General features: G+C 45.6%; 1 protein-coding gene across 3 annotated transcripts in view; it reads right to left on the reverse strand.

Moving 5' to 3' along the window:
• Positions 1–527: 527 nt before the first annotated feature.
• GCNT2 (glucosaminyl (N-acetyl) transferase 2 (I blood group)) overlaps positions 528–19796 on the reverse strand; it is a 92525-nt gene continuing 73256 nt past the window's right edge. For all 3 annotated transcript variants that reach the window (XM_084794592.1, XM_084794593.1, XM_084794591.1), the window contains exons 2-3: positions 7015–7107; positions 528–3270 (exon numbers count right to left, since the gene is read on the reverse strand). In XM_084794592.1, the coding sequence (XP_084650718.1) occupies positions 3080–3270; positions 7015–7107 (284 nt within the window). In that variant the 3' untranslated portion in view covers positions 528–3079. The remainder of the gene's footprint in view (positions 3271–7014; positions 7108–19796) is intronic.

Consider the following 19796-nt stretch of genomic DNA (forward strand, 5'->3'; position numbering starts at 1 on the left):
ACAGGAAGCCAGACTGACACAGAGGGAATTCTAAGATAACTATGGCTGGTAAAAATGCTTGCTCTGCAGACATGGGTGCCTGATTTTGGATTTCCAACATCCATGTAAAAGCCAGAGAAAGGAGGGGTGCATGCCTGTTATACTAGGGAGGAGTGGAGACAGGTTGATCCTGGGGTCTCACTAGCTAGTCCAGCCCAAATGGCAAACTCAAAGTTCCATGAAAGACAGTTTACATCCATGCACACATAACACACACACACACACACACACACACACACACACACACACACACACACACAAACACAAATAAAACCTATTTCCTATTTCATCCTGTTATTCTCAACTGCTCTCCCCTCACCCCACAAAGGGAAAGGTCAATTTTTTTTAATGGATAATGATTTTAGGCAGCTACACATGTATAACTCTGTTTCTTTCATCCTTTTTTAAAGCTGGGGGGAAGGGTTGCACCATTGAATATGTTCTTTAGTGCACATTAACTGGGTATCAAATAAACACATACACTATCCTTGAAGGTGGAAAACAATATATTAATTTATTTCCAAGAAACAAAAACAGAAAACATCAAAACCAAAATGGATACAGTAGATAAGGGAACCTTCGCAGCTATCTCACTAGCTCAACTGCTACTCTCTTCCAACAGTAAAGTATTTACAATAAAGAGGTGGCCAGCAATGAGCATGTAAACTTCTACTCCACAATAATGTCTCATTTTCCATGAGAGATCCAGTGTAAAACATTTCTCTTCAGGTGCTGTCATCCAAATGACAAATAAACAGAGACCCGATTTTAGACTTCACCTTGACCAAGTGCAGCATCCTACCTTCCAACCCTTTATCATCCAATACAACCCGATATATTTTATGTTTCAATAGAGTAAGAAAAAGTTTTACATGAAAGTGATTCCCTTTAAAGATGATTAACATTCAGCAGGTACAATTACAGCACAGGAATGAAACTATGGTAAGTGATGTCATTTAAAGCAAGTGTTGTTTCATAAAGCACAAGAGATAGTAAAGATAATCACATTTTAAAAATTACATTTATGCATTTGTATGTATGTGTGTGTACGGGGGTGGGGGGTGGGGAGGTTGTCCAGTGCAATAACATGTGTGTGCAGGCTGGAGAGTAACTCTTGGGGGGAGGACTCTCCATCAGGTGGGTCCCAGCAATTGAATTCAGGTCGTCAGGCTTGACAGCAAGTGCCCCCCACCTGCTGAATCCTGACCTCCCATTTTTCTGAGTAACAGAGCTCATTCTCAGTAGTAACAGAGACCATTCTCCAGCTCCACCTTCTCTAGAGATACGATGGGTGGTTTTATTTTACCTTCTCTCCGTTAATAACCCTAAGGGATGAGCTGAGAGGAGCAGCTTCCTAATAACCATTACCTATCTTAAGGCTTGTTACATCATCTGCAAGATGCAAGAAAGCACTTATGTAACTAGAGGTGGGCGAGGGGAAGCTTTGAATCAAGTGAGACAAGGAGCCGGTGGGGGCACATCAGGCTTTAGCTTTTGTTTCCTCTTTCCCCCTGGTCTCTGGATGAATGTATTGATTAATAAATTACTGATCACTATGGCCCGATGTAATATATAGCTAGGCCAGGTACGTGTGAAGTGGAGCCATCTTGTAAGACTCTAGAGCAGGCTTTCGAAAGCTGATTAACACTCCCCAGAGTCTTACATTGGAGAAAGTACTTGTCTTGTTTCCCTCTCGTGTCTGTCAGCATGCGTCTGGAGGATCACAGCCATCCAAGAGGCGTTTGCTGAATGCAAGCTGAACGCATGGATGGATGAATGACCAAGTGACCGAGTGAAAAGCGACACAGATGTCCACTTACAATCAAAGGCTTACTCCACGTGCTCCTGTCAGCACCAATCATTGCAAGCTACTTGGAGGCCGTCCTGGTGTGGTTAAAGCTGTGCACAACAGAACTGGGTCCCTGTCTCTCACATAGAAACCGAACCCCAGAAGTGAGTCATTTACAGATTCCAGACCCACGCAATAGCACCTTTCCTGTGGGAAAGAAAGAATTCCTTCATTCCTGTGAAGATGTTTCAGTGTTCTCAGTGGGAAAGAGAACATTCTGGAGTAGAACACGGAATGTCTGGCATCCCTGAGATCTTCTTCCTGCAGCCACATCCTGTCTTATGGCACGTTGTCGGTTGCTTGTTAGTTAATGGCTTTGTGCTGTACGAAGTACTTTAGACACAAGTAAACTGAAAGCGTCAGTGTTCACAAGACCTGCTTAAGATGCTGGACACGGAGCCCAAGTCTGCACAAATGTCAGCCAAATGCTTGGACACTACTGAACTATGTAGTTTCACAGCCCGTAAAGATCGGTTCATGATTAAATAAATGGGTGAGTTACTAGGAGTCTGTCTGTGTGCCTACGGGTGGCTGAGTACATAGTTGCTAGGAATTTTATGGTATGAAAGCTTCCCTTCTCAAATAAGCCAAGTTTTGATTTTTCATAGACAGTATTACCCACCGTTCTCCTTTCTAACAGGGTATACTTATTAATATGAGCATCTGGCACAGAGATCCGGTGCATTTAAATTTATAATTGACCACTGCCGTAGACTAAGGTGGAGACCAGTATCAAGTGGCTGCCAGACACCAGAGCCGGTGTGGCCGTACACACATGTAGCAGCAGCACTTAAGAGGCCAAGGTGGGAGGACTGACGAAGTTCAAGGCCATCTTGGGCCACCTGGCAAGAACCAGGCCAGCTAGAGACACATAGCAAGACCCTACCTATCTTTTAAAAAGAGGAGACAAGAGGAGGAAGAAGGGGAAGAGAAAAGACAAGACATTCAAAAGAAATGGCCAGCATGGCTAAAATGCCAGGACAGCTGTACCCAGCCACCCTGTCAATGTATCAGCATGTCCAGCAGGTATTTTAAGCAGAGCCCTGTAGTGGAGTCCTGACGTTTTCCTGAAACCAGTTCGTTTGTTTGTTTGTTTTTTAAAGCGTTTAGCATAGCCAAGGCAAGAGTCTCTTGGAGAAGAAGGCTCTGCTTTATGCCCTCCATTTCTCTTCAGGACAGAGCTGCTTCGCATCAGAAATACCAGCTGGGCTGTATGGCAGTTTCACTCTGATTGAGCGTCCTCTCTCGAAGCCTCAGTTCCAGGCATTCCACGGTAAGAGGGTACGTGTTGAGCTCAAATTTGTTAGCAAAGAGGCTCTCCGAATTAACTAGCCACTTCAAGTCTCCGTTCCCATAGATGCAAATGCCATGTACGTAGTGACCTGTTGGGGAGAGGGCAGAGAAACAGAACAGAGTCACGGGTGGTGAGCTGGAGACAGCAGAAACCAAATCAATTGTGATGAGACGCCGAGGTAACAAGGCTGGGCTGCCCCAGTCCACGGGAGTTTAAGCTGCTTAGGGCAAACAGCACTTGACTAAGATGAGCATTGAACAACACAAGAAAACAGTGTCCCGAAGCCATCCACGCATGAGCAAATGAGAGCGACAGGTACATTCTAGAAGTTCATTGATGAGAGAGGTCCTTCTGGATTGTGCTGTCTCTTCTCTGAGTTCTGCCGTCTATGCACGTGTCGCCTCCACCTCACTTATGTGGCATGCCAGCACCAGGCTCTAAGACAAAGCTTCTGTATGTGGCTCAGGCTGGCCTTGAATTAGCAGTCCTATGTCTTGTCTCAGTCTCCTGAGTGCTGGGCTTACGTGTTCACTATTATGCCATGGTAGCACAGAAGTTCTTAATCTCGTCCCTTCACAACTGTTCCTTTCCGAATTGTCTCCACCGTACTCTGCAGCCACCACCTTGGCCCACTGGGCTTCCATCTTCCTGTCTGGACTGCTCTAAAGGGCGGCTCCTCCTGTGACTGCTGTGCCCTGTTACACACAACTCAGCACCGCAGCCACAGAGGGTCTGTTAACACACAGGTAAGGCAGGTCTTCTCTGCTCAGACAGAACTCTTACCACTGGCATTTAAGACTCCCAGCTCTGTTCTTCTGGACTTTTCTCTCCCGACTCTAAGCCGGGGTCAAGCACTTCAGACACAGTGCCTCCTCCACCAGGCCGAAGCATAGCAGGCTCACTCTCTCTGGCAACCCCTAGGGGCCCCCCTTCTCCTGTAACCCTGTTCTTTCCCAGATGCCCACAGCCCAGCCCTAGTCACCACTCCAAGGTCATTTTCTCAGTAATGTCTTTCCCCAACCACCTTTCCCTCATTCATTTGTGTTTTGGTATTTATTACCAATTGGTAAGTGTGCATGTGTGTACACACACATGTGTAAACACACAGAAATACATGCATAGATGTGTATACCATAAAGGTAATATACATATAAATATCATACAATGTAATTATACATAAACCTTATAAATTTACGATTTCATTTATGTGTTCATTTTTATGTTTCATAAACATATCTTAAAATATGCAAGACTATAAATGACACACGGATATTTTATGATATATGTGACATCTGTTTACAGTGTTTTATACACACATGAAAGGAAGGGAGATACTATTTCTTCTTTTTCCTTCTAGGCAATGCCTTGCTGTTCTCAGATGGACTACATGCTCCAGGAAAGCAGGGATTTTAGACCATTTGGGCCCCCTTCTGCATCCTCTGCCTCTGCAACAATGGTTGGTTCAAAGTATTTCAGCATCACATTAGTGACTGCCGAGGAACGGGATGGAGAAGGCTGAGGGCAGGCCAGTGGCCACGCTCATCTGCGAGCACAGGGTGATTGGTGGTGGTGTGGAAGAACTGGAGGCATTGTCTCTGGGAACGCTGAAGAATGGGGACATTTCTGCTTGAATTGAGGATTCTGCTGGAGAGGAGGTGAAAACACGAATGGTCCCCAGAGCCCCAACCACCTATCTTTAGGAAAACAGGCAAATAAAGAAGAGAAGAAGAAGAAGAAGAAAAGGAAGTGTATTAAATGTGGCCACACTGAGAATAGAGACAAGGAGATGCAGTAACTCACCCAAGTCCATCTTTGGGGTCCTGACATGAGGTTTAGGTTTAAGGAGGAGACCAGAGGTATGAACCTGTCTTAGTCAGGGTGTGGTCCCAACTAGGACTGACCCATCTTTGTCTGGGCTCCCATCTCCCCAGCAAGGTAGTCAGGCAAACTGTCAGGACTGTGTGAAACCTCTACCAGGGAGAAAGCTCTCGCACTGGCTGGCATAAGGCTTCAGCCTTGTCCGTCTCCCAGCATGAGATTCCCAAGGAACCCCCAATTCCTTGGGGTGCTTTGTTTCAAGAGTGTGATAGCTGAGAAGAGGGTGAGTATATGTCAGTCCTTTCACGACCTCTTCTATGCTGTGTTAGCGAGTCACAGCAAGGGTGGTGTGCAAAATCTCAGCGCTCTGGATTCTGCTTCTTTCTTCTCTGTAACACACTGGTTGGGAGGACAGTTCTTTTTATGCCCTTAACTGCACAGAGCTTTCAGGTGTTCATTGGCAGAGAAGGTATTTGAGGAAGAAAGATGAACTATTAGTCTCAGGGCTTGGGCTGCCCAGGTTCTGCGCAGTTACCTTGGTTCCTATCATGTGATCAATAAAGGTCCCTACAGACATGCAAGGCTGAGCCATCTACACTTTCTTGACTGAGGAGGGCCTGGGCATAGCTAAAGGCAGAGAAGAGGCTGCAGGTAAGCTCTACCGGGGGGAGGAGGACATTTGCTTCTCTGATGGGAGAAGGGTACAGCTCAGGGTAGTGATGCCACCTGGGTGGGTGACTGGTGTGGACGAGGCAGCTTAGAGAGGACAGACAGATGCTCATGGGAGGCGGACTGCGGCTGGCTGTGGGAAAGATAATGCATACAGATACTGGGAACCTGGCTGGATTTTTGTTTTTGTTTTTGTTTGTTTGTTTGTTTTTGTTTTGAGGCAGAGTCTCACTAGTACTGTATACGGTATACACTAGGCTGTCCTAGTACTCACTATGTAGGCCAGGCTGGCCTTGAACTCACAGTGATCCATCTGCCTCTGTCTCCCAAGCACTGAGGCTAAAGGTATGCTCTACTACTGCCTGGCTCTGATTGGGATCTCGTGAGAGGAGAGGAAATTAGGATATTGTAAAAACACACATGAGGACACAGGGAGAAGAGGTCACAAAAAACCATAGGCGAGAAGGGGGGGGGGGGAAAGGAATCAACTCTGTGACGCTTGGTCTTGCATTTTCAGTCTTGAGACAGACAAGGACATTTCTGTTTTATAAGGTGTCCAACCTGTGCTGTTTTGTTACAGCAACACAGGCAGGTTGATGCACCTGTCCACTATGTGCTTAGAGTGGGTGATGTCCATGACTGATGGACTTCCTTCTTCAAAAAGGTCTATAGAAATGACAATGACTAGTGGAGTATGGGGCCCATTTCCGCAATCCCGGCACTTAGGAGACAGAGGTTGCAGAATACAGATTTCAAGGCCTTCCTTGGCTACACAGCAAGTTCTAGGAGGCTCTGAGTGACATGAGATCCTATCCCATCCCACTCACCCCACCGCAAAGGGCAAGAACTAGGTTTTTAGGTCTAATCTATGTAAGAAACAATCCCTTCTCCTTGATGCCACCTGCCATGTGCTAGAGCGGTCACGAACACCCGCAGCTCTCAAAGTCACTCCTGGCCTGCATGTGGAAGGGAGAGAGAAGTGCAGGGACAGGATGTGAGCGTGTTCTGCCACGTGACAGAACATGACATCACCTGTCCCACCAAACGGAACGATCAGGAAGGGGTGCAGGAAAGCAGATATTAGTAGGAACAAAATTCGTTATGACTTGAAAGTTCTCTCTCTCTCTCTCTCTCTCTCTCTCCTTGGTAAGAGTGAACATGTTGCTGGGCAGTGGTGGTGCCAAGAGACTGGAACTTGTCTTCAGCAGAGACTACATGCTGAGGTTTCAGGTTTATCTAATAACTAGCAGATCGGTCTGTGCGCTCCAGTTTTCTCTGCACAAGGACCCCCTTTATTAAGTTTACAATTGTGCTTAAGCCAACAGCGCAGAGCGGGAGACCTTACCGTGGCAGCCTCCGTGTTTATCTTCCATATCCATCCACTTCACAGCTCGGAGGTTACCAATCCAGGACGCATCTGGCATGGCACCAGGGACTCCTGCAGCGATGATAAAACTGCAGTGAGAACCACAAGCTCAAGCCACCACTCAGTCTCCACGTCTCACCTTTGTTCCTCAGGCTATTGTACGCTGCATGACAGCTGTTCCCTCGACAGCAATGGCACTCTTCCCCCAAATGTGACAACCAAAGAAATGTCTGCAGACATTGCCTCATGTCCTGTGAGGAAGTAACACTGTCCCATTTCAGCAACACAGTGGCAAGCTACCTCAACAACCTCCATTCATCATGAAATTGAAGGGGACCACTTACCTGTACTGGGCCATTATACCCTCAAATAATACAAAACTCACGACTGGAAACGGTGGTGGGTTTTATAATCAAGACCTCCAAGGCATTTGAGGGGAATCAATACAAATATGAAAGAAGCATACCCAGCTTTGTGCAAACTGTAGTATTTTTTGCCATGATGAATACAATTTATAATTTAATTTATACAGAATATAATTTAGAGGTAATGACATGATGTAAACATCTGCACCCAAAATGCAATAGTCCTCTCTTAGGAAATTCCAAGGTGATCAAACAATCTTTGGTAGGAAGGCCAGTGTTCCTTTTACACACAGAGACACACATATATACCCACTTTCACATTCTAAATTCTGGAACCTGCGGATGTGCTATATTATATCACAGAGAAGAATGGCAATTGTTCTTCAGCTGGGCTTCAAATAGGTTATCCTGAATTATTTTGATATATGCAATCTAATCATAAGAGGCCGTAATGTTACCAGCTTTAGGACAGAGGCCCTAGCACTGGGAGTCCTGACAGGCTAGATTCAGCCTTTCACTCCAGTAAACCAACCAAAGGTAAGATTAGTGGTCAAAGTCAGAAAACAGAGTTCATGTACATTGGGAGGCACAGAGAAATAGGCACAATAACACCATGCCTATCTTCATCTGTGGAGTACTGACATGAGCTTTAAGTTTAGACAGAGGAAGAAGCAGGGTAGGACGGAGGCAAGAGTCAGGCAGATGAAGCCAGTTTTTGCCAAAGCCTGGCGTGGTTGATGATTATTTATTATCTCCCTTTTGCTTGTGCAAAGCGGCTGGAAGAAGTCCAGATTCCCAAGAAGTGACGGCCCCTGCTTGGGTCTGACTTCACTCACGTGATGAACCGATCTCTGCCGTTCATAGAACTCAGTGCAGATTCAGGACAGTCATTAGAGACTTCCAGCCACTTTGGGTTGGGGATTGGGGTGGGGCTCTGGAGCAAGATGCTGTAAAAGCTGACAGCCTATTACTCTTTATGCCTTTCAGGCCTCCAGTGAGATGAGATAGCTTTAGTATCCTTGGAATTTAAACAGATACTCCTTAAGTGCAGATGGGAGCAAAGTTGATGGAGGAGATGCACAATGAAGGCAGATAAAGAAGCCAGCCTTTCATCTTCTCTTAGCGACTCTGTGAGAAGATACAGGGCTTCTCAGAAAACCAGTGGGAAGGGGGAGGCAAAGGAGTTGGTCGGCCATGGTGGTTTGAGGGGAGGAGAAGGACCCCCATTGAGGAATGTAGGTGCAAAGGCAAGGAGATGGGGGGCACATGGGAACATGGCCCAGCCAGAGCTGTAGGTGGCACTTGCTACTTTGTGGATTTCTTTTTTCCTTCACCCCTTTAAGCTCCTAACACTAGACAGGAGAGAAAAAGAGGACAGAGGTAAAAGGGGTAATGTTATTGTTAGACTACTTCTTGCTGATTAGGGGTATTGAGTTCCTTGGGGGCAAGTTTGATCTTTGCTGTCAAGATATCTCATTTCTTCTCCCCCCGCCCCCCCGCATGATTACTTAACAAACTGTGACCAACAACATCCAACCACCAACCAGCACCAGAACCTCCTGTCCCTATTGGGACTCTAGCATTTATATATCCTCTGAGAAGTCCCCAGAATTCCAAACGGCACACAATCACAGAAACTATCTGCAGCTGGCAAAATCACGCCTCTGCTATAGCACGAGGCAAACCATAGTCAGCTGCTGTGAAGCAGACCCATATCCCCACACCTGGGATTAAAATATAAACATATTCTTATAATACTGCTGTGTTTTGTTGTAAAGAAACCAAACTTCCAAAATTCTCACTCACTACACAGTGCCTCGGTTTAAGTGTTACTTCCACACTCAGAACAGCAAAAACAATCTCTATGTTGTTTAAACTCTTGGTTTTGTGGTGTTCTTACTGGATGTTTTAGGGTACAGGCTTGGACTCCTGCAACTCCAACAAGCTGGGCCTGTCTATCTGTCTCCAGTGTGCCAACCAATGATTGGACAGAAGCAACAGTGAGAAGCAAAGAACGCTTTATCATGGGGTCCAGCCCCAGCCCTCAAGCCCATGGTCAGCGTCCTCAGGTTTGGGTTGGAATAGAAGGCAAGAGAAGTGTGTAACCCATCGGCCTTGGTTATGGCATGAACCCACCTATCACTGACTTTCTGCCCTCTTCTGTGAGGTCGTCAGAACTGTGGGAAATCCCTTTCTGGGAGGCAAATTCCTCCTTTGTGGCACCAGACCTTCAGCTTTTCCCTTCTCACATTGAAGATGTCCTGGGTTTTATTTAACTCTCTGGAATTTACTGCTTTAAAGTCTGATGGCTGAAGGGAGGGGGCTTGTGTATCTCTAGATGATCTTTTCCCTGCCAGGACAGTTAGAATGCAGTTTATTATAGCCTCAAATGGAAAACTGACTACTGAAGAAGAAGGTATTTACCAATAAAGGTGGGGGAAAACTCTAAGACCCAAACTTTGGAAATGTAATAGGATTGAGAATTTAAAACTAACCCATCTCACCTTAAAACAAAACAAATAAAAAAAACCCTATTAATAAAAATGTACATTTCAGAAGAAAACAGTCTTGTTCTTTTGAACTGCAGCCACATGATAATTATAAACCAATTTAAACCTAGAATTGTACCAAGTCTTCCAACTAAAATGAAATGTTGCTACAACCTTTCTGTAAATAGTGTGGGTCTTTAAACCTTGGGACTCTACCAGGTCTGTCTCTGTCTCTGTCTCTGTCTCTCTCCCCCTACCCTTTGGTTATGTCTCCCAGACTTGAAAGCATTCATCAGAAACACTGAAGAGGTACCACTTCCTACTGTTTTGTGTTTAAATACTTTAACGGTTATTTATTATAGTGCTTACCTATCCAAAAAGACGCTTCCTTATTTTGTTCTTGATACATACTCTTAAATAACTCAGATTAAAAGGAAAAGAATTTATATTAAAACTTGCCTGGGGAGTGTGGAAAGCCAGGAGGGAATCCAATTTGTTTTACTCTGTCAAGCTAATCCATATGTGATGTTTATGAGTCTATTTAGATTAAATAGCTACACCAGACAACTGAATAAAACATCTTGACAATAGTTAACCTTTAAGCAAGTACATTTCTGAGAAGACATTTTTCTCTTTCAGGCTCATCAATATTGATTACACAAACTAAGAAACACATTCCATCACGCCAGTGATAAGATCAGCATATTTAGAATTAATGACTCCCTACCTTCTGAACAGATACACACACCCGTTAATCTCCTATACTTCCTGTCTGATGTCAGGCCTCAAAACACGTCTGTTTAAATATTATCTATGGTTCACATCTTTGCATAAAATATGACATTTATTAACAAGGCAGAGCAATTCTACCTTGTCTCCCCTCCATTTCCCATAGACTCCTGGGGCAAAGAGATGTCTGGAAGACATGGGTGAGGCTCCTGGCATATGACTATCTGCTCCTTCTTGGACGGGAACATCGGCATCACCTGGAAACTCACTAGAAATGTGGAATCTTGGGCCCCACCCAGATGTCCCAAAACAGGACCAGCACCTCCCTAAGATCACAGAATCCTCTGCAAGACCAAGTGTTAGAAAAGATGAGAGGTCACCATAGCAACCCCCCATCCCCACCCCCAATCCCTTCCTCCATTTAGCTGCATAGTTAATCCTGTGATCCTTCTATCCCATCTCACTCAGCTTTGCTCCCATGGCTCAATTGCTACTCTTACGTCCTTTGTTCAGTTTAATTAATTTGTCTCCATTGCTGGGACATGTGTGTCTTGTTTTAAATTTTTTATTTTAAGTGTATATGTATTTTTCCTGCATGTGTGTCTGGTGTCCTAGGAGCCAGAAGAGGGCATCGGAGCCCCTGGGACTGGCGTTTACTGGAGTTGTGCGCTGCCACATGGATGGGAGGAACCAAACCCAGGTCCTCGGCTTGGTATCATCAGGCGTTTTTTAGTGACTGAGTTTCCTTACCCATGAAGCAAGTTAATGAATCCAGTGACCTTTTAGTTTAGACTGTATGCAACTCATGGGGGGGGGGGGGGGACAGATTACATCATCTATCTCTCTCACGTTCCTATAACACAAACAGAAGTTTCATATAACCATACTTGGGCTTCTTACAGGCATGACATTTGTTTACACTGCCATCTAGTTTCCTTTAAAAAAAAATGGGGTCAAAAGGTTCTGAAATGAGAGCTGGAGGGATACCCATGGGGTAGATAGACATCCGAGCATACACGAAGGCCAGGGTTTGAGCCTCAGCATTATATAAAATATATGGTGGCAAAAGCCTGAATGCTGGCAATTCCACTACTAGGGTGGCAGTGGCAAGGGAATCAGAGCTTCAGGGTCCTCTTCTACCACACAGTGAGTTGGGGGCTAGCCTGGGATACGTGATATGCTACCTCAAAAGAAAGAAAGAAAGGACGATGAACGAACTTCTGAATAGTGTGATGAGATGTGGCTCCTATTTTGATTGTCGTTGTGCTTAGTGGTCAGGGGCTGGGAAGAGCGTCACATGCACTTGGGTGTGAGTTTATCTTGCACTTTGCAAGAAACCTAACAAAGGTTCATTTTTTCTCATTATTTCCAGGATAAGGCAAAAAGAAGGTTGTCAATGTTATCAGAGAAAACATTTTCACCAAAAAAATCCATTTCTCTCATTTGCTCTTCATAGGCTTCTGTAAATAGAACATTTGAGATAAAGTTTGTAGAACAACCTGGAATGTTTTTCTTGGGTCTCGGCCTTTACTGGCCAAATAACTGCGTTTGTTAAATAAATGGATGAGATTCTTTGAAATGCCAGCTCTGTTGATAGGAACTTCATTTCTCCTCACTATCTTCCCAGATTCTCCTCCTCATGTGAGGAGGCTCATGCGTGGGTAACAAGTTCCAGCAACTGCTTGAATCAAGCTCACACATCTCCTCTTTCACTGACTTAATTAACAGACACACAAGGAACTGAAGTATCAGATAGTGAAAGAGACTTCTCACAATTTTAGGATGGTGCTGGACAGTGAGACTTTTCCAGCAGGAGCGTGGCTAGCAAGTAGGAAAAGCTCCCCTAGCCTCCCCCCTGCTTCTGTCTGTTCAAAGCAGTTTCTTTAAAATAAGATAAGAAAATAAAAATTGGAAGCTAGGATGTATATATGAGGTTGTTGTTGCCCAATCTGACTGGAGTCAGGACTTCTAGTCTGCCTGCTATTATTAGTTGTTTGATCTTAAACAATTAGTTATGCTCTTAAAGGCAAGGTGTAGCAAATCCTGGCAGGGTTTTGTCAGCACAACCTTCTATCTGTACGTATCCTTGGGGGATTGGACCAGGATCTCTCTCCCCCTACTCCTTTGGATACTAATCTCTCACAGAAAGTGGTGTTGGATCTGCCCATATAACTGGCCTTCGAGGAAGGAAGATGGTCAGGTTTGTTTTTGTTGGTTTTTTGTTTTTTCCAGATAGGGTCTCACTCCGTGTAGCCTTGGCTGTCCTGGAACTCACTCTGATTACTATCTGATTACTGAAACAATGGTCCCCAAGGAATTGGAATTTCCCTAGGAATTTCATGCTAGCAGAAGCCTGGGGCCAGCCAGAGGCAGAACTTGTCTCCCAGAAGATTCTGGCAACTTCTCAGACTACCTTGCAGGAGGACCTAAAACAGTGACAATGATGAATCAAACCAATACCTTGTCCTGGTGTGCCTCGGACGCTCTACCTCAACCTAAACCTCCTGCCAGGACAGGAAGTAGGCCTGGGGGTGTGGAGATCTCTTTCCAAATGTGGCCAACATTGACTTGTTCTGCTTTCTGGCTGACAGAGAGTGGGTAACTGAGCCAGGCTTATTAAGGATATCAGAGTTCAGACTCTGGTAACTCTAGCAACATCTGAAACAATTTGTCTTTGAATCACAAAGAATACCAGTAGCACATGTCGCTGCGCCCTGCGCTGTTTAGGGACTGAGTGTCAGTACATGCTCTACTGAGATGTGGTTCTCCTGGTCACAGTTATTTGGTCTTAGTAGTAGTTGGTTGAACTTGCAGAAGTGGAAGCAATGGAGGTAGAGAGGCCATTATTAAAAGACACAATGTGAGGGAGACAGAGGCAGGTGGATCTCCAGGTTCCAGGCCAGCCTGGTCTACATAGTTACCAGGCCTATATAGAGAAAATCAAACCAAACAAAAAAACCAGAATCAAAACCAATCAACCTAACAAACAAACAACCCCAAAGCAATAAAAATAAAAAGAGAGACATAATGCATTACTGTGTTTAGAAATTAATTACCATAAACATTTGAAAGCATGATCCTTCTAATAAAAATCTCCGGGGCCATGTATGTTTCTTTTCCTTTGCTGTGATGAAATACAAGGACAAAAACAACTAACGAGAAAAGGATTACTTGGCTCACAGTCGTAAGAGGATGAGATCCATCTTGGTGGGGAAGACTCGGAGACAGAACAGGAAGGTGGCTAATGAACAGCAGGTGGGTTAGACACAAACCCCAAAGCCCACCCCCAGTGATGCATTTCCATCTGCGAGAGGCTCCACAATCTTCTCAAACAGCGCCAGCTGCCAGCTAGGGGCCTAGTGCTTCAAGACACAGACACATGCAGACAAAACACTAGTGCACATAAAATTAAATAAATAAATCTTTTAAAAAATATTAGCCTAGGAAACAGTTTGTGTTACTGTGGGAAATTTCTGTGATGCTAAGACTTCTGAACAAAGCTTAGTGATATATATATCTGAATCATTGATTTAGTAATTTGGCCTGTGACAACATTAATAATTTAACAGAAGAAAAAGATAGAAAAAGTTCACTGCTGATTATCTTTAATAATAAAGAGATTGAAGACCAATAGCCAGGATGTGTGTCAAGTAGCCTGACCCTGTTCTGATTATAAACAGGATCAGTTAGCATCTGTCACACAATGACCTGTTTTGTTTACCATAATGTATACTATAGCTTTTCAGTCCCTTGGCAGTCACCTAGCTTCCAACATCTCTGCATTTATCTTTGCTAAGTGCCACAAATGGATTCTTCTCTAGCTGTGAAAGGGGAAGGATGGAACAGTGAAGGAACCGCCCCCACAAGGGTTTTAGAACCTAAGTGATTTCAGAAGGGCTCAAATTATTCCTCCTTGTTGCCAATCTGCAGAAGCTAGAACCCAGAAAACAGGAGTGTGGAGGGCTGGGATGATGTGGTTTGTGTGGGTTGGAGTTTGCTATGGAATTAACCTAAGGTTTTGTGTGTGCTAAACAGCCATTCTACCACTGAGCTAGAGCCCCACCTGGTAAAACATCTAAATTCTTTCTTGCGTTCATCCCACATCCTAGACTGCCGATGGCAGAAACATGGGTGAGTATTCTTAGCGCTTACAACTGGCTAGAAGGACACACACACACACACACACATACACACACACACACACACACAGTCTTTTGCTAGTGGTAGGAAGTAAATCCAGTGCTAAGCTAGACATACCTCTGTGTATGTGTGTGTCTGCACGTAGTATGAATGTGTGGTGTGTGTATTATATGTCTGTGGCGTGTATATGTATGTACATGTGTGTGTCCACAGTGTATGTGTGCATATCTGTAATGTGGTACATGAGTCTGTGTATGGTGTGAGTGGTGTATGTGTGGTATGTGTGTATGTACATGTGTGTGTCCACATGTATATGTGTGTATGTGGTGTGTGCGTCTGTGTATGGTGTGTGAGTGTGCATGCGGTGCCTGACTGGTTAGCCCAAGGACCTAAGATAAAACCAAATTATACTGGTCTAAAAACAAAAGTGTAGGGATAAAATGACTTCTAATAACATTCGGTTATACTCATAGATCAGTGCCTTGTTCAGTCATCATCACAGAAGTCTCTTCCTGCGACAGACAGACAGGAACAAACAGAGGTGCAGAGCAAACATTATGCAGATAATGAGAGACCTTGGAACACTCAGCCCTAAACCAGACATTTCCATCAAACCCCTCCCCTCAGAGCTCAGGGAAGGCATGCATCCACCTAAGTGCACACTGGTGCAGAAAAGGCATGCATCGACCTAAGTGCGCACTGGTGCAGAAAAGGCATACATCGACCTAAGTGCGCACTGGTGCAGGAAAGACATGCCTCGATCTAAGTGCGCACTGGTGCAGAAAAGGCATGCATCGACCTAAGTGCGCACTGGTGCAGAAAAGGCATGCATCGACCTAAGTGCGCACTGGTGCAGAAAAGGCATGCATCGACCTAAGTGCGCACTGGTGCAGAAAAGGCATGCATCGACCTAAGTGCGCACTGGTGCAGGAAAGACATGCCTCGATCTAAGTGCGCACTGGTGCAGGGAAGACATGCCTCTACCTAAGTGTGCACTGGTGCAGGGAAGACATGCCTCTACCTAAGTGCGCACTGGTGCAGGGAAGACATGCCTCGACCTAAGTGTGCACTGGTGCAGGGAAGACATGCCTCTACCTAAGTGCGCACTGGTGCAGGGAAGACATGCCTCGACCTAAGTGTGCACTGGTGCAGGGAAGACATGCCTCTACCTAAGTGCGCACTGGTGCAGGGAAGACATGCCTCGACCTAAGTGTGCACTGGTGCAGAAAAGGCATGCATCGACCTAAGTGCGCACTGGTGCAGGAAAGACATGCCTCTACCTAAGTGCGCACTGGTGCAGGAAAGACATGCCTCTATCTAAGTGCGCACTGGTGCAGGGAAGACATGCCTCGACCTAAGTGCGCACTGGTGCAGGGAAGACATGCCTCTACCTAAGTGCGCACTGGTGCAGGGAAGACATGCCTCGACCTAAGTGCGCACTGGTGCAGAAAAGGCATGCATCGACCTAAGTGCGCACTGGTGCAGGAAAGACATGCCTCTACCTAAGTGCGCACTGGTGCAGGAAAGACATGCCTCTATCTAAGTGCGCACTGGTGCAGGGAAGACATGCCTCTACCTAAGTGCGCACTGGTGCAGGGAAGACATGCCTCGACCTAAGTGTGCACTGGTGCAGGAAAGACATGCCTCTACCTAAGTGCGCAATGGTGCAGGGAAGACATGCCTCGACCTAAGTGTGCACTGGTGCAGGGAAGACATGCCTCTACCTAAGTGCGCACTGGTGCAGGGAAGACATGCCTCGACCTAAGTGCGCACTGGTGCAGAAAAGGCATGCATCGACCTAAGTGCGCACTGGTGCAGGAAAGACATGCCTCTACCTAAGTGCGCACTGGTGCAGGAAAGACATGCCTCTATCTAAGTGCGCACTGGTGCAGGGAAGACATGCCTCGACCTAAGTGTGCACTGGTGCAGGGAAGACATGCCTCTACCTAAGTGCGCACTGGTGCAGGGAAGACATGCCTCGACCTAAGTGTGCATTGGTGCAGGGAAGACATGCCTCTACCTAAGTGCGCACTGGTGCAGGAAAGACATGCCTCTATCTAAGTGCACACTGGTGCAGGGAAGACATGCCTCGACCTAAGTGTGCACTGGTGCAGGGAAGACATGCCTCTACCTAAGTGCGCACTGGTGCAGGGAAGACATGCCTCGACCTAAGTATGCACTGGTGCAGGGAAGACATGCCTCTACCTAAGTGCGCACTGGTGCAGGGAAGACATGCCTCGACCTAAGTGCGCACTGGTGCAGAAAAGGCATGCATCGACCTAAGTGCGCACTGGTGCAGGAAAGACATGCCTCTACCTAAGTGCGCACTGGTGCAGGAAAGACATGCCTCTATCTAAGTGCGCACTGGTGCAGGGAAGACATGCCTCGACCTGAGTGCGCACTGGTGCAGGAAAGACATGCCTCGACCTAAGTGCACAGAGCCCTTACACCCTAGTCTCAACACTATTCAAACAGCGATTCCGTGTTTAACACACAAACTCTGGGAGAATACAATACATACATCTCTTATATACATTTAGCATTTTTGCTGGGCTTGTGAGCCAATCTCACCTCCAAAAAAACCCTCCAATTTCCTTAGAAAATAAATCTGACTGGGTTCTGGAAACCTGAGAGATTTTGGGGGCTCAGCTTTCCCTGCAACTTCCACTTTTAGATATATGGAGCTTGGATTGGGTATTTTTCAGTCCCTGTGGTAGTTACTAGGTTTATTTGTGGCTGTCAATCCAAAGTGCAGTGTTGGTGGTTTACCTCACTTAGCAGGGTCCTGCTTTCCTGATGTCATTGGAGCAGCCTGGCTGGTGCTGTTTGTGTCACTGCCTGGGGTAACGCCCTTAGTGACATTACCAGGTTTTCTTTACAATTTCTTTACTTTCATCTCATGTACATTAGTGTTTTGCTTGCATGTATGTCTGTGAGAGGGTGTTGGATCTTCTAGAACTGGAGTTGCAGACAGTTGTGAGGTGCCATGTGGATGCTGGAAATTGAACCTGGGTCCCTCTGGAAGAGAAGCCAGTGTTCTTAGCCACTGAGCCATCTCTCCAGCACTCCCTACCACCACCACCACACACACCCCATTAGCAGATTTTCATTTTGTTCTATACACGGTGACGTCTTCACCTTCAAAACAAGACACTAGGCAACACTCAGTTGGCTGCAACTCAAGAACTCATCTGTAACTTGTAATCATCGTGCTCCTAACCCATGTACAAACAGTCAAATAAAAACTCACACGCACAGGATGGTTGTCTAATTTTAACCCTGATTTTCAGTCCAGCTCTGGTCAAAAGTGGTTGAAGGTCAGTGGCGAACTTATTTGTTGTTCTACGGGCTGGGATATATATAGGTTGTTAAGTCTGGGAACTAAGTCTCTGTCTATAACAAGCCTAGCCTTTTCTGTGGAACAGCAGTACAGTTCTATTTGTAGTGTTCTCTGAGCTAACTTAAAAAGAGAAGAAACATGAGAGAACGGCCTTGCCCTGAAATACACGTTTCCTTCCTTATGTCCAGTCCCCAAGAAGCATGCAGCACTAAAGAAATCTATGCCTGTAGCTTTTCCTCCAAACATTTGGAGGGAAAGCACTAGGCCTCAATTAAGAAGATATATAGCAAGGAGGCTGGAGCGATGGCTCAGCAGTTGAGAGCACTGGGCTCGGTTCCCAGCAACCACATCGTAGCTCACAACCACCTGTAACTCCAGTTCTGAGGGACCTCGGTCCCTCCTCTGGCCTCTGAAGGCACTACACCAATGTGGCGCAGAGGGTTACAAACATATCACACATGAAATAAAAAGAAATTATACAGCAACACAAGAACAGACATCTAACGTCTGGGGTCAGAATAATCACTAGAGTAGGAAGTGACTGGAAGGGAACCCTCAAGGGTGCCGGAAGTCCTGAGAATGTGCTTTTTCATGCTGGCTCAAGAGATAAGGAGCGGTTTGAAACCTCATCTTAGGCTGGGGGTGTAGCTCAGTTGGTAGAGAGGTCGTACTTAGCATGCATAAAGTCTTAGGTGCATTAAACTGGGTGTGGTTGCACGCCACACACACACACACACACACACACATACACACACACACACACACACGCACACTCCATGTCCAGTAGTAACCCCACCACAACACTTCCAAGCCTGTGGTAGTTGGACCTGTAGTTCAAGGCCATCCCTGGCTACACAATCAGCCAGAGCTATGAGAAAATCTCAAAGAGAAACAGAAATTTCAGTGATCTGTTCAACCGAGATGTGTGTACAGTTTCTGGATGTAAGATGGTAACAGGACCCCAGACCTTTGCACACCGACTCCCTGATGGAAGTACCATTTGGGCCATAAAACTCAGTAGGTAGACAGCCCTACATGCCAAAACAAAAACAAAGACTGAACGCATGGGAGACCATTGTTCTGGGGAATGTCTCTAATGTACTAGCTTTGCTTTGGCTTCTGTAGTTCTGCTTCTGGTTAACTGTTCTTTATTGGGCTATTGGGCTTTCAGTGGGCTTGAACCATGCCTGAGTAATCTTCTCTGGTGAATGCTCCACAACAATACTACAGTGAGGAATTTCAGAGGGTCAGGAACCTAATACACACACACACACACACACACACACACACACACACACACACACACCCCTGAAATTGTGAGCCTTCACAGAAATGCTGTTCACCTGATCCTTGCCTTTGCTTTTGCTCCCTTCTCTACTGGCCAGAGCCTTATAAGCCCTTATATCATACTTATAATGCTGGAGTTCCATTTAAGCTGCAGATACCCCCTCACTTTAGGGACTCTGAGTGACAGCTATGGCCAACTCAAGAGCAACCACTAAGATATTCAACTTATAGGAAAACTACATCAACAGAAACTCATGAGAAACCTGTAAGTTTTAATAAAAATCCATAATGAGGTACTGGGGTACCATATTGGGCTACTGTTGGGCGATCTGACTGGTTGAAAGTGTCCATGATGGGGGATTTTAACAATGGCCATATGTGTCTAGTATCAATGTGAGACACAGTTTTCAT

This window comes from Acomys minous (genome assembly GCF_964271855.1).
Source record: "Acomys minous genome assembly, chromosome: 9".
NCBI lineage: Eukaryota > Metazoa > Chordata > Mammalia > Rodentia > Muridae > Acomys > Acomys minous.